The sequence below is a fragment of the Calonectris borealis genome, chromosome 1 (assembly GCF_964195595.1).
Source record: "Calonectris borealis chromosome 1, bCalBor7.hap1.2, whole genome shotgun sequence".
Classification (NCBI taxonomy): Eukaryota; Metazoa; Chordata; class Aves; order Procellariiformes; family Procellariidae; genus Calonectris; species Calonectris borealis.
The window spans coordinates 121,432,654-121,451,176 of record NC_134312.1 but is presented as its reverse complement, the minus strand read 5'-3'; the positions used below and the strand labels follow the sequence as shown (position 1 = coordinate 121,451,176).

Genomic DNA, 18,523 nt, shown 5'->3' with positions numbered 1-18,523 from the left:
TATGGGCCCTGTTCTCTACAGCAAAACTGTAAGAGTGCTACATCTGAAAAGTCCCCCCTCTTTGGGAAGCTGAGAGCTGGTAACAGACTTCATGGCTCAAGTTTTGTTCATGGCTGATTACACCTGAGCGTGGACAGTGGCTCCATGTGCGCATGCAATGAATGGGGCTGCAGAAGAAAGCCTGACCCCGTCACTTTTCCTTAAGAAGAAAGAGCTTTGAGAGGAGTCAGACGTTTATTGAGAAGACAGAGCTGAAACGAATGCCAGCAATGTCATTTCAATAATCCATTAAAAAGCTTCAAGTCAATTTAGTGTGAGTTTATTGCCAAACTAAAGATCCAAGGAAAGGAGTCCCTGTTGCATGCCTGCATTTTTAATTCTTTCACTCTTCTGTAGAGGAAAATTCTCATTGGCTCCATTGCTAATAAGGCCAAGGACTTGATCTGTTTGGTCAGTTGAATTTTGTTTTAATTATAACGAAAGGTCACAGGAAACAGTATGATGATTTTCAAGGGATATTTCAGCCAGGCATAAAAACCTCTATTACATTAAATAAATTCTAAATTGGAAAAAATATATATTACACACAGATATTTTAGCATTACCTCTGTAAGCAACAGTCTTGAAAATTCTTCATATGCCGAGCTGCTGGCATTATGGAAATCATCAGTGAAGTTGTAGTTGAGAATCCTCATAGTAATACCAAATATCTTGGCCTCTGTAGGACACAATTATTAAAACACACACTGACAAAGCAGAAGAGGAAAGGATCCAATCAAAACTGATGTACCCAGACCAAAATCTCAGATGAAGGAGGGAGAAGGGGGGCAGAAGATAGAGAGAGTTTAAATCAAGAAAATAAAGCCAATATTCTGCTACAAGCTTCCTGTACATTGGGGACTTACATCAGATCCATAAAGACATTTAGGTGCCTAATTACAACTGCATAAGAAGTGGGTATACACATATCCTTGTGGACCTGACCCTACATAACTCCTGCATTTGAGTTACATCCAGGGTTGAATTGCCTGTGAGCTCAATTCTGGTCACAATTATTATTTTTTTCTTGATCTTGGTAGCGTGGATGACTGAAAATAACAACAAAAACAGTGCATGCCACCTCTATCTGGTAAGCCCTGACAGATAACGTACAGAGCACGTGAGCCAAAACCAAGAGCCAAGGAATCTTATTAACCACTTTAACCTGTATAAACAATCTGAGGCTGTTACTCTTTGGACTGACCTTTGGAAAACTTTTCTGTTTCTCAAGGGCTCCAACTTCATCCTCTGAAGTTCAGCCCCCTGTTTCCATAACCGCTAGACCTCCTACTTTCCCTCTACAAAGGGAGTAATTTCCTTCTGACCCAAACTGGAATCATCCCTCATCTGATCAAAGGGAAGGCTCTTATGGATAAACATAAACAGCAGCATTCTCACTGTGGCCAGTATTAAATAGTACACTGCCTGCTTTTTGAAGAAAATGTGGAGAGATTTATTTCTTTATTTGCATGAAGGCTTAGGAAATAATTTAAGGATAAAGGAAAAGCAAAATTATGTTTGATCAACACACCAGGGTCTCAGGGAGCTAGCATCACTAGCTAATGGAACAAAATTATGCAGGTATTCTGCAAGCTTTCTTACACAGGCCTTGTTTTTCCCTTTAATCCTGGTCACTCCCAAATATTCAACTAAATCTGGCCTTCCTCTGGGCACTCTTGTTAGCTCAGCTGAGCCCTTGACAAACCAGTTGACTGGGTTTCTCACTGGCCACTGCCTTCAACCAGGAAAAATGGGGCCTGATGGGAGATGGGTGGCAGCAGAATGCAGTGCCAGGCACAAAAAAAAAGAAAAAAATGTATTCTAGCTTAGCCTGATATCGGTAATAGTCTGAGTGAGCTCCAGCACTGCTTTATCAACTAAGGCCAGAGCTCTGCTGCCTGACAGTCTGGATTGCATAAATGCTGGGGTAGAGAGAAAAAGTGCTGAAGGAGGTGGAAAATGGAGTTCAGGGAGGACCAAATGGATCATTGCTGAACTGCAAGTGCGTGGAGAAAGACAGAGAGAGAAAAAAAAAAATTATATGTATTTTAAAGTAGCTATTTACCTGTTTTAACGTTTTGATGGGAGATGCTGGTTTTTCCACAGGTTTCATAGCTGATCTCTACTGAATACATCACACCTGCTTCTAGTCCAGACACATCTATTTTCATTTCCTCTGTCTTCAAGTTTTGTATAATCTCTTTGCCCTTGAACACTTGGACTTGGAAAGTATGGTTCAGAGTAGAAGTGACATGCCAGGACATTTCAAAACTGTTGCTGGTAACGCTGGAGATTCGGTGGTTTCTAACTACAGAGGGATCTATCGCAGTCCCAGGAAGAGTCATCACAGAAAAATCAACATTTCATATTTAAAGCATTGTGCTATTCTAAATCCATTATAGACAAGCACTTTGACAATCAATAGGGGAAGCTCCTTTTTACATTACACCAGGACAGATTCTGCCCATCTCAGAGTACCAGGTACCCTCATCCATGAACCATCCCATTAGGGTGATTAATTGGGGTTTTTTTATTTACTCTTTTTATTTCCTTTTACTATACCTGTTCATGTTGAATCTCTAGTAGCACTAGTAATCAGCCAGTGAGCTACAGGTTCGAGCAACAGAAGTAAGTTTGGAATAGTGAATCTGTGTACTCTACGTATGTTGACACCTGCTGTGCCTCTTGTCACTTTAATCATCAAAATGCACCTCTTCAGGCAAAAGCCGCCTTGATTTATGCCTGGAAAAAACCCACAGACCCCAGCTTTTACAGGCTGGGGGCAGAGTCTTGGACAGCGTTTCACCTATTTATGCCACTCTAGTCCGATGCAATCATTGTCATGTCAATGGGAAAAGACAGGAGCCTTCAGAGATGATTCCTCTCCTCAAAGGAGGAGGAGGTGTCTAAATTGGATGAAATGCCTTCCAGCAGAGCCTGTCTGTCTCCACTAACTAGAGAGAGCCCAGACTAGACACCTCTCCTGTAGACAGCTGGGATCAGGTGAGATGCACATCATCCCCCACGCTAACCTAGAGACCATGGCATGCTACTGCCACAACTTCAATTCTTTCATACTAATGGTTAGATTGAGAAAAAAGTTTGTTTTCTTAAATTGTTTCAATAGGACACAATTGTTTCCAGGCCTCTGAGCCAGGTGGCTGCCAAACACCCCCAAAGCCATATGGCCCCCGACCTAGAGGGACTTCAGTTTAATTCCTCTAGCTTCAGCTTGGATCAGAAGTTGCGGATGAAGATCAACAATAGCCAGCCTGTCTCTCTGAACTAGGCAAAGAACTACTTAAAGCTATTTCCTCCCACAAGAAGAACAGGATGTTGTTATAAAAGCATTGTGATAACTCTCACCTGAAAGTGCTGAAGTCACCCATATAAAGACAAACCTACTGGGGTTTGTTCCCCCCATAGTCCTTCAGACAGCTATCATGTATAGCAGGGAGAGTATTCACAAAGGCTAACTCCACTGTAGAGTAGCTTTGACCAACCTCCCTGACTCATGTGCCCCACCAACATCTTCACGGACTCGAAAGCCAGAGGCCCTCATCCCGGTGGGTGTGGCCAGGAGGAGCTCCTGTGGTCAGCAGCAGATCCTCCCATACCTTGTTCCAGGACAAGCCTGGGACATGTAGTGAGCTGGGTCCAGGGCAAGTGAGTGGTGCTGGCCTCTCACAGCCCTCACTGGCATGCTTCTCATGCTGGTGGATTATCCAGCACGAGCCCTATGATGGGACCTGCACTTGAATGGTTCACCAGGCACAAGTGGCTCAGGAAGCCAGCGCGGCCACCTCCACTTCCAGGAGGCCCGTTCCCTTCAGTAGCCATGGGAATAACAGTGGGGCTTCTCCATTGGTCACAGCACTACAGACCCCAGTGAGAACGTCCCGTTGGGGGAGCCTCCCTCTTTCCGTTTCCATAAGTGGAGATTCACTCCAAAACTATTACCAGCTTCTGTGAACACCCTCCTGTAACTCAACCAGCCCCAGGACAAAGGGATCAAAGAGTGGCTCAATTAAAAGCAAGACAATATTCATTCAAATTCAAGGTTACTTACAGCACCCAGCATCTGTAGCCTGGTAAGTCATGGACAAGAGACTTGAATTACTTATAGACAGAGAGCTATTGCTAGTGTTAATGAGATCCAACGCTGAACTTGGAGTAGATGCTGCCATGCCTAGGGGAAAAATAGTAGTATCAAAGAGTTAAAGCATTCCTAACAAAGAAAATCCAAAATAATACCATTCATGTTTTCCGCAGCTGAAAAACAGCAATAGAAGTAATATAAATAGAAATGAAAATAAACGTATCATCTCACAAAAGCATAAAGTAATACATTATCTTAATTTTTGAGATTAAAGGCTTGTAAAATTGTTTTCTAACTAAAGCATTGAATCTGCAAGCACTTATTTATCTCATTATCTTTAAGCCTATTAGCAGGCCCATTGATGTCTGTGGGCTGTCAGTACACGCCTCTATATTTTGCTGAACTGGTACTGCAAAGTATTATTTCACCCATTGCCAAACTCCGTCTGCCTCCAGCAGAGGACCCTGAATAATCCAGGGTGGGATTATACAACCACGGAGTCCCGGCTGCAGTCACGCAGTCAAAATGGGAAGGTGAGCTCATGCAGAAGTAGCGTCACTAATTGCATTTCCCCAGGAGGCCGGGGAGGTGTACTGACACCGAGTGACTTGCTCTGAGAAGCAGTCAGGGTCTGAAGCTAGAGGGTTTGGCAGGTGTGTGAGGAAGCTGAGGGTGAGATAGGAGAAACTGCCAGGTACTGTGAAAGAGAGACACTGCATTTCAATCAGAAAGAGCTAACAGCTGGCTTATGTGGCATCTTCTCCCAACAGCAGGAGAAGGGGCACTGTGTGCTCCAGAAACCTTTGCCTTGCAGGCGGCTCCCGAGACAGACCACAAAGTCCTGCAGAAGCATTCTCAGTATTTCCCAAGGTGAGACCTACGTTTCTTACCTTCCTCTCTTGGGCTCAGCTGGTGAGGGTTGACATCTGCATGTTGATGCTGAGGGTTGCAGCTGTAATAACCCTCCAGATTTACACAGGTGTTTTTCTCAGGACAAGCGTTGAATTCAACATAGGAACATTCATTGACATCTAAGAAGAAGAACACACCTTGCATAGATACTGATATCAACGTCAAGATTGATCTGCAATGTGTGTAGACCAGGTTCTGGATATGATAAATTCAGTGTAAATCTGCAGTAACTCTACTGAAGCAATTCTGGGTGTATATGGGTGCAATGAAATCAGAATGCTGCTCTTCCCCGAAACTAGCCCCCATTCAGCTATAACCCTGTCACTTTGTACTCCAGTTCACTGGAATAAGAGGACAGTTAGTGGCAGCTCTTGCTTACAGTTGCAGGGTGTCATTCAAACCTAAGAAATGTCAGCGGCAGGGAGGAGATCTACCCAGTGATTTCACTGAAAGTTGGACTGAGTTTTTTTGATAAAACAAAGAATAAGACACACAGTAAACACAGAATAAGAAGTGATGACAACGGTGCTTATGGATGCATTTCAGGAGTGAAAATGTTCAGATAACTACACAGTAATAAGTAGTTTAAAACAATTTAAACCAAATATATTTAAATATTTACCTAACATTTAAAAAGTAGGTAGTAATACACTATAGTAATTAACAGATTATAAATACTCCTTGTTTCATGCAAGCTATTGGAAGTAATACATGTCTATAAAACCAGACTATGTTTCCCAAGAATACTTTAAACACTTTTTTAAGAGCCTGTTTAATACAAATTTTGAACACCTTTGATTTTTCATGTGAAGATGGTCTATGCTATGCTAGTAGGAGAAAATAAATTTAATTGAGGAAGCAGGAGTATTCCCCTCCGAACTATTCACTCCAAAGTAATTATTAACTAACTACAACCCTCTCCATTCTATAATGGATTGGTTAGGGCCATATTTGCAAAGTTTACAAGATTCACTACGCTATTTTTGAAAGCAAATTGATAGTCATACAGATGAAATCCCAAGTGAAGATGGATGAAGCCCCCTGAAAAAGCTTCCCCCCGTGACAGGATTATAATAATTAACCTTGCACTTTCGTGTCAATCACTTCATACACACGCTTCACAATGTCCTTCAAGGAAGAAGAAACCTCTGCTAGCAGAGCTGGCTGATGCAGTCCAATGAGAACCTGGGAGGCCACTGTCCCAGCGTATACTTCTGCACGGTTACTCTGGATATGGTGCACAGAGGCATTCAAGGGCTGTAATGCACCAGTAATCTGGAAAACAGGGGAACAAACACTTTGGTATCTCACTTCTTTATCAGCACAACTGTATGCCAGAGGCATAACCTATGCAATGATTATCATCATAATTTGAGTGTAGAAAGCACCAATTCAGAAACCATAGGAAAGTGGCAACATTTAGGTCTGTATTTATGCAAAGTGGGCTCTTCTTATTATTACATTTCACGACACAGTTACAGGACAGTAATGCCAAGCTAAGGGAGATGTGGAGCTTCATGTCAGATCTCAAATGCTTAGGCAGGAGGATGCAACCCAGAAAGATAAGGAAAAAGTCTCTTTGGCATGTAATGCTTAAACATCAAAACCTCAATAGACAGAATATACTTTAGACATGCTATTACAATTAATCTGTAATAAAGCTGTCCAACACTTCTTTCTTTAAGCAACTAAAAAGAATGCTGGCAAAGGGAATAGAAAGAAAAAGAAGAAAAACAAAGACTGAGCAAGAAGGCTGCGACTAAGAGCCACAGAGAGACCCCAGGACTGACCAAGTCATCACAGCTGCGACTCAAGGATCAGAGAAGGGACATGGTGGTGGGCTGAGCGTTACGAGTCAGTGGAGCAGGCAGGGCCTAGAAGACATTCCTCTGAGTAGGAGGTCATCGCAAAGCTTCAATTTATATTTCCTATTTTTTGAGTGTTTGACTTTGCCATAGCTTGCTTTAGACAAGATATGAAAGTCTTGGTAGATCATTGCCCTCTATTCCTTACTATACAGCAACAGGACGAGGGTTTCTCACTTTTTTAGGATATGAGAAGGGTGAATTCAGGTAGGAGGAAAAAGTAAATTCATGCAACATCCTTATGCTACTGCTACTTTCTATTCTTCTGCCCATCAGTGCTAGTTGATGATGGGAGAAGGGTTTCCTTCGCTACTAGCCCACTCCCAGCTGGAAACTGGGGAGGAGTAGAAATAAAAATGGAGGGAAATAGGGAACCGCCCTCTTGGGTACATTCCAAAGGCCACATCCATGGTTTTCTCCATGGCATGGTGGTATCTACTAGGGAAATGCTTCAAGTTTATGGCCTGGAAGGTCTTTGTCCTAGTTCATCAATCCATTTCCTAAATACCACTTCAAGGACAGAGCGAGCCCCCCTCTCTGAGCGCAGCTTTAGTTTGCAGCCTGGTTCTTCCTGCAGATCCTCCTTTCGGGAAGCGTGGGGCTGTGCTAGGGCTGTGTTTTTCTTGGTTGCCTCGGACTCTTCCCACCTGCCGTGTCGGGGATAGGGAAAGGCACGCCGTGTTGCTGTCGCGTGGCTGTGCACAGGTTGTTGCCAATGCTGCTGCTAATCCATGCACGAGGCAAAACCTCGGTCCTACAGCAAAAGCAACACCCTGCTGTCTCCCCCAGCACTGCTTCTGTGGTAAGAATGACAACGAAATGCCCTTGACCCAGACACAGTCCCCTTCCATAATCCTGGGGTTTCACAGTGAAACTTCTGGCGCTGCTGAGTCCACCTGCCATGTAGTTCCCAGTGCCATAGATCAGGTTTGTCTCTTGAAAGGTGTAACTCAAAACTCCTTATTAGAAAACATCACTCTTTGCAGGTCTTGAAATCCTGTTGGTCATAGACCCAAAACTGAACTGAGCCGGAGGTGGAGCAAGCAATTCTTAAGCAGGAAAAAATCCTATATTTCAGAATGTCTTTAAATTGCCCTCGGAAGAGACCTGAAAAATTTACTAAAGAAGCTGATAAATCAATGTTTCTTGAGCTCCTTGAGAATGAGGCTGACATTCATCAATTAGGGATAAAATAGGGCCCAAAAAAATCATCTGGTGAAACAAAGAGGAAGCGACTGGTTATGCCCAGCACAGAGGACTCCGAGATCCCTCCTGGGCTGGAGCAAGTGCTGGTTACTGAGTAACAGAAACGTGGATGCAACGAGCAACACATGGGAGCGTTCGTGTTTGTACGTACCATGGAGTGCAAAAGGCGTGAATGATTCAGAAGGTGGGAATCCACTCTGATTAATTCATTAAAATCCATTTTCACAAGCACTGTCACATTGTACCAGAATGTTCTTCCTGAAGCGTACAAAATAAAAGAGGCAAGTCATCTCAGGTCTGATGCTATAGAAAGCGACAGAGCTATAGGAAGGCTCTGAGAAACCAAAGCAAGCTTTAACTTGGCAAATACAAAGGGCCCATGTACAGGAGTCAGCTACGGCCTCGTTCGCCATATGCTGCAGGCAGCGGCGCCGGCGAAGGAGAAAAACCTGAGCAAAGTCCACTGGAGCCGCAGCACCCGCGGATCAGCACTCACGGGTGTGTGCTTGTTTTGGCCATACTAGCTACTATGGAAAAAATTAACTCTATCCCAGCCAAAAGTAGCACAGAGTGCAAGTACTGAAAATGAATATCCTGGAATGGATCCAAGGCAGATTCCCATATTTGTTTTATGAAGAGCTATGGTAACAGTTTTCCTGCCCACTCCCACCCTCAGAAGGAAAAATAAAGCGTATTTCTATTAGAAGCAGTCTTGAGTTTATCAGTAACATACCCTCTGGCATTGGATCCACACAGCCTGCTCCTTTGGATGAGTTGCAGCATTTTTTAAGGCCTGGACATTCAGTATCGAACGTGCAAGGATAATCAGATGTTTCCATATTCTCCATTGGACAAATACCAGGTCTTGAGGCAAATACACTGGATCTATTGAGTGCTAAGTAATAAAAACATTTCTGAGACAAAAATATAGAAAATTGTTTCCATAAAATCGTGCTATTTAATTTACAGCAAACACCTCCTCCTCATTTTACAAGTCTGTTCTGAAGTCTTCATGGGGAGAAAACAGCAGCCTAAAATACCATTATTTTATTTCAAGAGTGTAAATGTTCTCAGATTTTTGTCTCATTCATGACATTCCTGTTACAAAAATTTTGAATTTATAATTTTCCATCAATAATTAGATAGATAGATAGATAGTTTCTGAATGTGGAGACATTGAAGCACTGCAAAACAGAAAATGTGCCTGATGTCAGCTATGACTGATCCAAATAATATAAAATGATCAAAGGAAACAGGTAACGTCTAAGCTAGAAATCGGGAGTTTTCATTTAACCTTTTGTTGTGACAAAGTTAACCTTTAGTTATGGCAATTGAAGATGTTATGTGAGAGCAGAGACAAAATGCTGTTCTTGGGTAGTTCAGTGGGTTACAGAGAGGGGCAGGAGATCAGAACTGAGCCCGTAGTCTGCAGCCTGGCAGCACCCGCTCCAGTATCTAGTTGAAGATGTCCCTGCTGATTGCAGGGGGGTTGGACTAGGTGGCCTTTAAAGGTCCCTTCCATCCCAAGCTATTCTATGAACTATTCTATGATTCTATATCAGCCAGACAGCCATCCCGGGAGGTTGGTAGCCCACGCTGGACAGCCCTGCAGAGAGGGCAGCTAAGGCAGACGGTTACTGCATCCCAAACCAAGGGTTGGCTCAATGCCAGCACATACTCTTCTCTGGAGGAAAAGAGAAAATATTTCTAAGCTCTACGAACATTGTTTTCACCCACGCTCTCAAACATAGCTCCAAGTAATGCTCAGCTCTAGTCTTTCCAATCAACCTAAAAGATTCCTCTTTTCTATTCATTTCATGCCTAAAGGTTTTTGATCCTACAAAGTCTTGATCCATTACCGAGCAATTAAAGTCATCCACTGGACATGCAGTCATACTTGCATAAAGAAATAGCCTATTAAGACCAGTGGTCTGTGTCTTTTAAGTAGTAGTCTGTTTTAAGACTATGGTCTGTGTCTTTTTGGTGGCCCAAAGCATGCTTGTCAAGGGTCTCTGAAAGGTAATTAAGAAAAGTAAGTATAGCTTAATGATGGGGGTCCATAGCTCCGTTGAAAAACCTGCCAAAACCCACAAGCTGGAGAACAGTGCACTGAGTTGAGACCTCTCAGCACATGCAGGTTACTTGCAGGTGTAATTTCAAAGATTTGCATGCACAATACATGGAACAGCACTTTCCCACACTCTTTTATATTTTATTTGATACACTGTGTGTGTACGCTTTGTGTGCACACAGCCAACGAGAACACGCTTTCACAGGGCTGTGAGCATCTTTCAAAGAGAGTTGGTGTTAGACCCACAGGAACTCTGGGCAGCAAATTAGGAAACTCTATCCCCAACCCCAAGAAACGGCTGACTGCACTACAGGGAGCAGGATTTGCCCTGCTACCTAACGCAGCCTAGTGTGGGCCCCTTCATGCCTGCAAACCAAGGGCCCTTGCCCTCCTTAGTCTTCCCCAGGACCAACTCTGCCTCTAACGTTCATTTTGCATCATAGGCCTAGGTTTGCAGTGGATGAGAAAAAAAAATCAACCCTGTGCAATCTTACTCAAGTTACTTCTGGGTCCAGCAAGCCCCAGTAGTCTTACTCTGCTTCCCAGCATGGACCAGGAACCTCTACTTCTGGCTCTGGGGCTGGCACTGTGGGCCATTCCCCCAAACGGGTCCTACCGCTAGAAAGCCTCTTCCCAATTTCTAGTCTAAAGCCACAATAATGTGTGATACAACCTCAGTTGCCCTGAGATGAGTCCCCCACACATTCCCAGTCTCACGAGATTGCTCCGTCCCAGCCTCCCGGGCAGAGAGCCTAAGCAGCTTCTCGCACCCGGAGCGTGCACAGACACGAACACCAAGGGATTTCCCTGTGTTAGTACATCAACAGTGCTCCTCACTATTCAAACCAGGTGGATCTTGGTAAGCTTGACACAAGCATCTAAATCTCTCCAGCTCTGAGATTCAGGTGCAGTTCAAGCAGGCTTGAGGTTCAAAGCAGCTTTTCCACTGGGGTTTTTTTTGGCATGTTTAGCTGCGGTGTAAAAGATTTAATGAGTCACATGCAATCTCAGAAAACACTATTGAATCCTGGCCGACTGCCACACTAACCATTTATCTAAAATCAAAAGGTCATCATTTTCGCATCAGCGGAAACAGAGATGGATTCACATCACATTTCTGCCTAATTGTACAGATGCACTTTGAAAATTTGATTTATGCTCTCCACTTCTATCATCTTGGGGACAGTCACCTACCAAGCAACACTGCCAGCACTGGGGAGCAAGCCAGCCAACTCCTCTGTCAGTCAGATAAAGTATAGGCTTTTCTCCTCCATTATTTGCATAAACATACAGAAGCAGAAATGCAGCACCCAGCGCTTAGCAACAAAAGCTCAGTTACCAGCCTGCCCGCATGAGAGCTGCCAGGTCTGCTGCAACCGCAGGGTGGGGGGATCTCCCAGGAGACAGGTGCTGAGGGACACCATTATCTTGGCCGTAAACACCTTCCTCTCTCTCCTTCCACCTGGAGGGGCTGGGTTTCACCCAGAGGGTGCAGCAGAGCCAGGGACCAAAACCCTGCATTCGTCTCAGGCATCAGAAGGTGGAGACAAATCTATGATATTATAGAAAGAGCTCCTGGCAAAGCCTGTTACAAAGGCAGACTGACAGTTTTAATTACATGACCCTGTTTTGGGGGTCTTTGAGCATTGCTAGACTTTACCTGCTCATATGAATGCTTTCTATCCCAATTGCCTCTCTGGGAGTTAACTGGGATGGAGGGCACGTGCTGGTTCAGCATCTGACAAATATTTAATACCTTTCCCTGAAAAGACATATTATTCACTAGAATATATTCAGGAGCCATGGGCTGAAATTCGGCAAGGACGCAACTGTTGGACATGGAGGAACATGGCTTTCGAAGCACAAAATCAGTCTGTGCATGCTCAGAATTAACTTAATGAAATTTAGCCACTGCCACCTCCAACAGGTTCATCCCCCCAGCAGCACCGCAACGTGGCCATGCTCTGCCCCGTCGGCACTTGCACTGGCAATCGGTGGAGAGCTGGCAGGGGCCTCTGGTGAGCCCGCAGCTCGGATGCGATTTTGGGTACCCCTGCTTCCCCTGGGGCATGCTGGCGGCAGATGGGGTACACCTGTCTCAAAGGGGGAAAAGGATCTTTGCGCAGGAGTTAGCAGGGCTCGTTGGAAGAGCTTTAAACTAGATTTGAAGGGGGAAAGGGATAAAACCAGGCTCAGTAGAGATAAGCCTGGGGGAGGCACGCCAATGTTTGAGGGATGGGTGTGCTAGCGAGGTCCTTCAGTCTGCCATCTCAGTGAAGGTAGGGGATGGAGATCCATGCGGCAGCAAAGACGCAAGGGTTATGGATGTGTTAGAAACCACAGAAGTGCCTGAGAACGGTCGCATAGGAATTAGGGCTTCTGCCCCCAAAAAGGTGGCAAGATCAATAGCCCAACTGAAGTGCGTCTACACCAATGAACGCAGCATGGGCAACAAACAGGAGGAGCTGGAAGCCATTGTGCAGGAGGAAAACTATGATATAGTTGCCATCACAGAAACACGGTGGGATGACTCGCACAACTGGAGTGCTGCAATGGGCGGCTATAAAGTCTTCAGAAGGGATAGGCAAGGAAGGAGAGGCGGTGGGGTAGTCCTGTATGTTAGGGGGTGTTTTGATTGTCTGGAGCTTAATGATGGTGATGATAGGGTTGAGTGTTTATGGGTAAGAATCAGGGGGAAGGCCAACAAGGCAGATATCATGGTGGGAGTCTGTTATAGACCAGCCAACCAGGATGAAGAGATGGATGAAATATTCTATAAGCAGCTGGAAGAAGTCTCACAATCGCTAGCCCTTGTTCTCATGGGGGACTTCAACTTACGAGATGTCTGCTGGAAATACAATACAGCGGAGGGGAAACAGTCTAGGAGGTTCCTGGAGTGTGTGGAAGATAACTTCCTGACACGGTTGGTGAGTGAGCCAACTAGGGAGGGTACCCCACTGGACCTGTTGTTTGTGAACAGAGAAGGACTTGTGGGTGATACGATGGTTGGAGGCCATCTTGGGCATAGCGATCACAAAACAATAGAGTTTTTGATTCTTGGAGAAGTAAGGAGGGGGGTCAGCAGAACTGCCACCTTGGACTTCTGGAGGGCAGACTTTGGCCTGTTTAGGACCCTGGTTGATAGAGTCCTTGGGAGGCAGTCCTGAAGGGCAAAGGAGTCCAGGAAGGCTAGACATTCTTCAAGAAGGAAATCTTAAAGGTGCAGGAGCAGGCCGTCCCCATATGCCGAAAGATGAGCCAGCAGGGAAGAAGACCGGCCTGGAAAAACAGAGAGCTTTGGCTGGAACTCCAGAAAAAAAAGAGAGTTTATGACCTTTGGAAGAAGGGGCAGGCAACTCAGGAAGACTACAAGGATATCGTGAGGTTATGCGGGGAGAAAATTAGAAGGGCCAAAGCCCAACTAGAACTTAATCTGACTACTGCCGTAAAAGACAATAAAAAATGTTTCTGTAAATACGTTAACAACAAAAGGAGGGCTAAGGAGAATCTCCATCCTTTATTGGATGCGGGGGGAAACATAGTGACAAAGGATGAGGAAAAGGCTGAGGTACTTAATGCCTTCTTTGCCTCAGTCTTTAATAGTAAGACCAGTTGTTCTTGGCGTACCCAGCCCCCCGAGCTGGAGGACAGGGATGGGGAGCAGAATGAAGCCCCCATAATCCAAGGGGAAATGGTTAGTGACCTGTTACACCACTTAGACATACACAAGTCTACGGGGCCGGATGGGATCCACCCGAGGGTACTGAGGGAGCTGGTGGAAGTGCTCACCAAGACACTTTCAATCTTTTATCAGCAGTCCTGGCTAACCAGGGAAGTCCCAGTTGACTGGAAGTTGGCAAATGTGATGCCCATCTACAAGAAGGGCCGGAAGGAGGATCCGGGGAACTACAGGCTTGTCAGCCTGATATCTGTGCCGGGGAAGATTATGGAGCAGATCATCTTGAGTGCCATCACACAGGATGTGCAGGACAACCAGGTGATCAGGCCCACTCAGCATGGGTTTATGAAAGGCAGGTCCTGCTTGACTAACCTGATCTCTTTCTATGACAAGGTGACCCACTTAGTGGATGAGGGAAAGGCTGTGGATGTTGTCTACCTAGATTTTAGTAAAGCTTTTGACACCATTTCCCACAGCATTCTCCTGGAGAAACTGGCTGCTCACGGCTTGGATGGGGGTAATCTTCGCTGGGTAAAAAACTGGCTGGATGGCAGGGCCCAAAAAGTTGTGGTGAATGGAGTTAAATCCAGTTGGAGGCTGGTCACAAGTGGTGTTCCCCAGGGCTCAGTACTGGGGCCAGCGCTGTTTGATATCTTCATGCACAATCTGGACAAGGGGGTCGAGTGCACCCTCAGTAAGTTTGCAAATGACACCAAGTTGGGCGGGGGTGTTCATCTGCTTGAGGGTAGGAAGGCTCTGCAGAGGGACCTGGACAGGCTGGATCGATGGGCCGAGGCCAACTGTATGAGGTTCAACAAGGCCAAGTGCCGGGTCCTGCACTTGGGTCACAACAACCCCATGCAACGCTACAGGCTTGGGGAAGAGTGGCTGGAAAGCTGCCCAGAAGAAAAGGACCTGGGGGTGCTGATTGACAGCCAGCTGAACATGAGCCGGCAGTGTGCCCCGGTGGCCAAGAAGGCCAACAGCATCCTGGCCTGTATTAGGAATAGTGTGGCCAGCAGGAGCAGGGAGGTGATCGTGCCCCTGTACTCGGCACTGGTGAGGCCGCACCTCGAATACTGTGTTCAGTTTTGGGCCCCTCACTACAAGAAGGACATGGAGGTGCTGGAGCGTGTCCAGAGAAGGGCAACCAAGCTGATGAAGGGCCTGGAGCACAAGTCTTGTGAGGAGCGGCTGAGGGAACTGGGGTTGTTTAGTCTGGAGAAGAGGAGGCTCAGGGGAGACCTCATCGTGCTCTGCAACCACCTGAAAGGAGGTTGTAGTGAGGTGGGTGTTGGTCTTTTCTCCCAAGTGACTAGTGATAGGACAAGAGGAAATGGCCTCAAGTTGCGCCAAGGGAGGTTTAGACTGGACATTAGGAGAAATTTCTTTACTGAAAGAGTGGCCAGGCCTTGGAACAGGCTGCCCAGGGAAGTGGTGGAGTCACCATCCCTGGAGGTATTTAAAAGACGTGTAGATGTGGTGCTTAGGGACATGGTTTAGCGGTGGACTTGGCAGTGTTAGGTTTACGGTTGGACTTGATGATCTTAAAGGTCTTTTCCAACCTAAATGATTGATTCTCTGATTCTATGATTCTAATGGGAAAGGCACGGGTTGAGTAACTGAATGGAGCAGAAAACTTGCAAGATCAGACTACTAAAAAGGCTGGGACTTTTTGCTGTGAGAGAAGGCTGAGGGGGATGCGATCAAGGTTTACAAAATCCCAAAGATGGGGAGTAAGGTGAAAGCAGAGCTGGTATTCACCAAAGCCCACAATAAAACGGGTAAAAGTACGCACTTCTTTACCCAAAGGGGGTTGAACTTCTACAATGTGTCAGTCCAGGAGGGTGCAGAGACTGGCAGCTTCAGTTGGCTCAAAAAGGGACAAGACAATTCCCGGACAGGAGGCCCATAAGAAGACACCACGGGGAATTGGCAGGGACGTACCCTCCGACACCCGTAATCCCATTTCTGTGGCTGCTGGGGGCACACAAGGGACCCAAACCACAGGGCAGCCAGAGACACCTGCTTCTGGGTAAGATTCCTCCCTTCCTACCCTGGGGGATATTGCAATGCTGCCCGCGTGCCCCTGGTGACACCACTGTCCCATGACTTTCTGGTGACAGCCCAAGCAGTAGAGACAGCCGTGCTGCAGCTCCCTGCTGCTCTGGTTAGACCCAGCGTGCAAACATCTGCACGCAGGCTCTGAAAGGTCCCAGCCCCGCTGAGGGGGCTACCTGGGCACCTAAAATGAAGGGTTTTTTACTTTACAGTTGTTTTTCTGAAAACCTTAGGAAGTTATGCACACAAAGCATACCCTAATTAAAGTGTGGCCTTAACATTGCAAATCAAGTGCTCTCCAGTTAAGAACCTCCAGGATTAAGGTTGTCTGGGCCTTCTTATTTCACCGTATTTTTGTACACGTGTGCTTAAAAAACAGCCTTCATCACATGCTGATGCACTCTTTTGCTCCCTGGCTGGGGATCAAGCAGGGTTAGATGGCAGATGAGGAAGCTCTCTGGTTTCATCTTATGCAGTAAGGTGGAAGATGGGCAGCAAACCACTCACCAGGAGAAGTAACCATACCATTGATTCAAGCAGGCTGGAAATTAGCCTGGAGAATTGGACCCTGTCTTTGCCTAAAAGAAATTCCTGTACAAGTCTCGTACAACATACTCGTAACAACCTTTCAGAGCCGTGGGTTTTGCAGGTCCAGGAACCTGACCTGCAGCTCTGGGACCTGCTTAGCAATCCAGGGACTGCTCACAGTCACCATCGAGGACACGAGACTCTGCGATCCAACCAGGCGAGTTGTTAAAGGCAGCGCTAAGCACTCTGAAAATCAAAATCAAAATAAATTTTAAGAAAAATTAAAACCGCACCCTAGGTGTCTGAGGGTGGGCACACAAAACGGTTTGATCTCAGTCTCTCTGCAGCTCAGTTGCCCAGCTGTGAAAGACAGAGAACCTCCCTCCCTTCCCGCAGGCTTCGTGAAGACAAATTGCTGTCTGTGAATCGCCCCAGGATTCACCTCCAGAGGTGATAAATAATTCTATGTTCAGAGAGAGGCTCAACAGAGCACTGAACCACACACTGAATGCGGAGTCCAGGATGATGCGCTGCTGGGAAGCTCCTTAGAGGGGCTCCGTTGTCCCTGAGCACCACGTGGAAACGTGGTCCTCGGGGCAAGGCAGTGTGGGATCAGGTAATTAAAAGAGTTTACTAATCTGCAAGCATAAGCACAAAGAGAAGAAACAAAGATTGTTTTTATTTAATTCTACCTTTATAATTCTACCTTTATAATTAATTCTAGCACTTCATAACTTTTAGATACTTAACTTTGCAATTTTTATTTTAAAAAAGTTGAAGTCATTTGTGTGTGTGTGTGTGATACTATCCTAATGGATTGATGGGCAACTAGAGAGAACTACCAGAGCAAGTTGACTAATGATATAGACATTTTTTCCCCAACAATAAAGAAATAAGAAAAGCGAGGCCTGCCATATCCCAGGCAGGGGTAAATGTTTCCTTCTAGGAAGAAAAGGTGGGGAATGGCCAGGAGCAGGTTACCGTGAAAGGTCACGGAAACCTTTCCGCTCCTAGCAGGATGGAGAGCATGCCAGCATGGATAACGTCAAGAAGAAAATAACAGTAGTTCAACAGCATGCTGTGCAGTAATTTCAGCAGTTCCAGTTTCTCTTTTCATCATTTATTTAAGACTGTGTCTAGACAGTGCATTACCATTCACAGAATTTATGACTAATGCCCTGAAAAGCAAAGATACCGGAATAATATAAACATAGAAGTCACCTAGAAGCCATACAAATCCTTTTATGGTTTAAAATATTCCCAAATTAACTTTGACAGGAAGAGTCAAGGTGACCACAGTATTTCATGGACAAACCTGCCCAGAGTGTCCATCAACAACGTGGCAAGGGCAGAGCGGAAATTCTGCAGCTAAGCTTTACAAGAGATTTACAGATTTGTTAATGTTAAATTAAATAAACTCACAACAGCTCTCAAGCCTAAAATATCCCCAGAGATATTTTTAAAAGGCATGGAATTATACTGGGAAAAAATATTTAAAGAGTTACCAGGATGCCTTTTTTTCCGCCTAAGAAGATGGTCTTCATTTTCAGAAGTTCTGAAACACTTTGAAAATCCTGATTACTCATAGAGTTTCTTGTGCAAATAGAGACAACCATAACTAGCTAGTGACTCTTCAACATTTAGCTGACACCGCTATTTCCTTCTACTACAGAATTAAAAAGCAATTTTCTCCGATTGCTTCTCAGCCTTGTCATTTGATACATCTGTGCACACATGTATGCACTTGCATGTGTATCAAAAAGACCTTCCTGAAGTGACTATTCAACACTAATTAGATCTCCTGGAGATTTTCCCCAGCATGGAACTGCTGCTTGGAAAATACATATGATCAACAGTGGGTCCATTGCCAGTCTGAGAAGACTGCCTGGACATACTGTAACCTGCAGGTCAAATTTTGCCCTGGCTGACGCTCCACAACAGCCATAGAGCCAAACAATTGCAGGATACAATAAATGAGGGATGATGTGTATCTAATTATGCTTTCATTCCTCTTCTCTAGCAAATCGTTTTAAGAACAAGTAAAACACAACGACCACTTCTGT

General features: G+C 45.3%; 1 protein-coding gene across 1 annotated transcript in view; it reads right to left on the bottom strand.

The window, feature by feature from the left end:
- UMODL1 (uromodulin like 1) overlaps positions 1-18,523 on the bottom strand; it is a 58,765-nt gene that overhangs the window by 33,786 nt on the left and 6,456 nt on the right. Inside the window, exons 3-9 of the mRNA XM_075173084.1 lie at positions 8,855-9,016; positions 8,273-8,379; positions 6,133-6,325; positions 5,029-5,169; positions 4,109-4,228; positions 2,105-2,359; positions 606-718 (exon numbers count right to left, since the gene is read on the bottom strand). Coding sequence (XP_075029185.1) covers positions 606-718; positions 2,105-2,359; positions 4,109-4,228; positions 5,029-5,169; positions 6,133-6,325; positions 8,273-8,379; positions 8,855-9,016 — 1,091 coding nt within the window. The remainder of the gene's footprint in view (positions 1-605; positions 719-2,104; positions 2,360-4,108; positions 4,229-5,028; positions 5,170-6,132; positions 6,326-8,272; positions 8,380-8,854; positions 9,017-18,523) is intronic.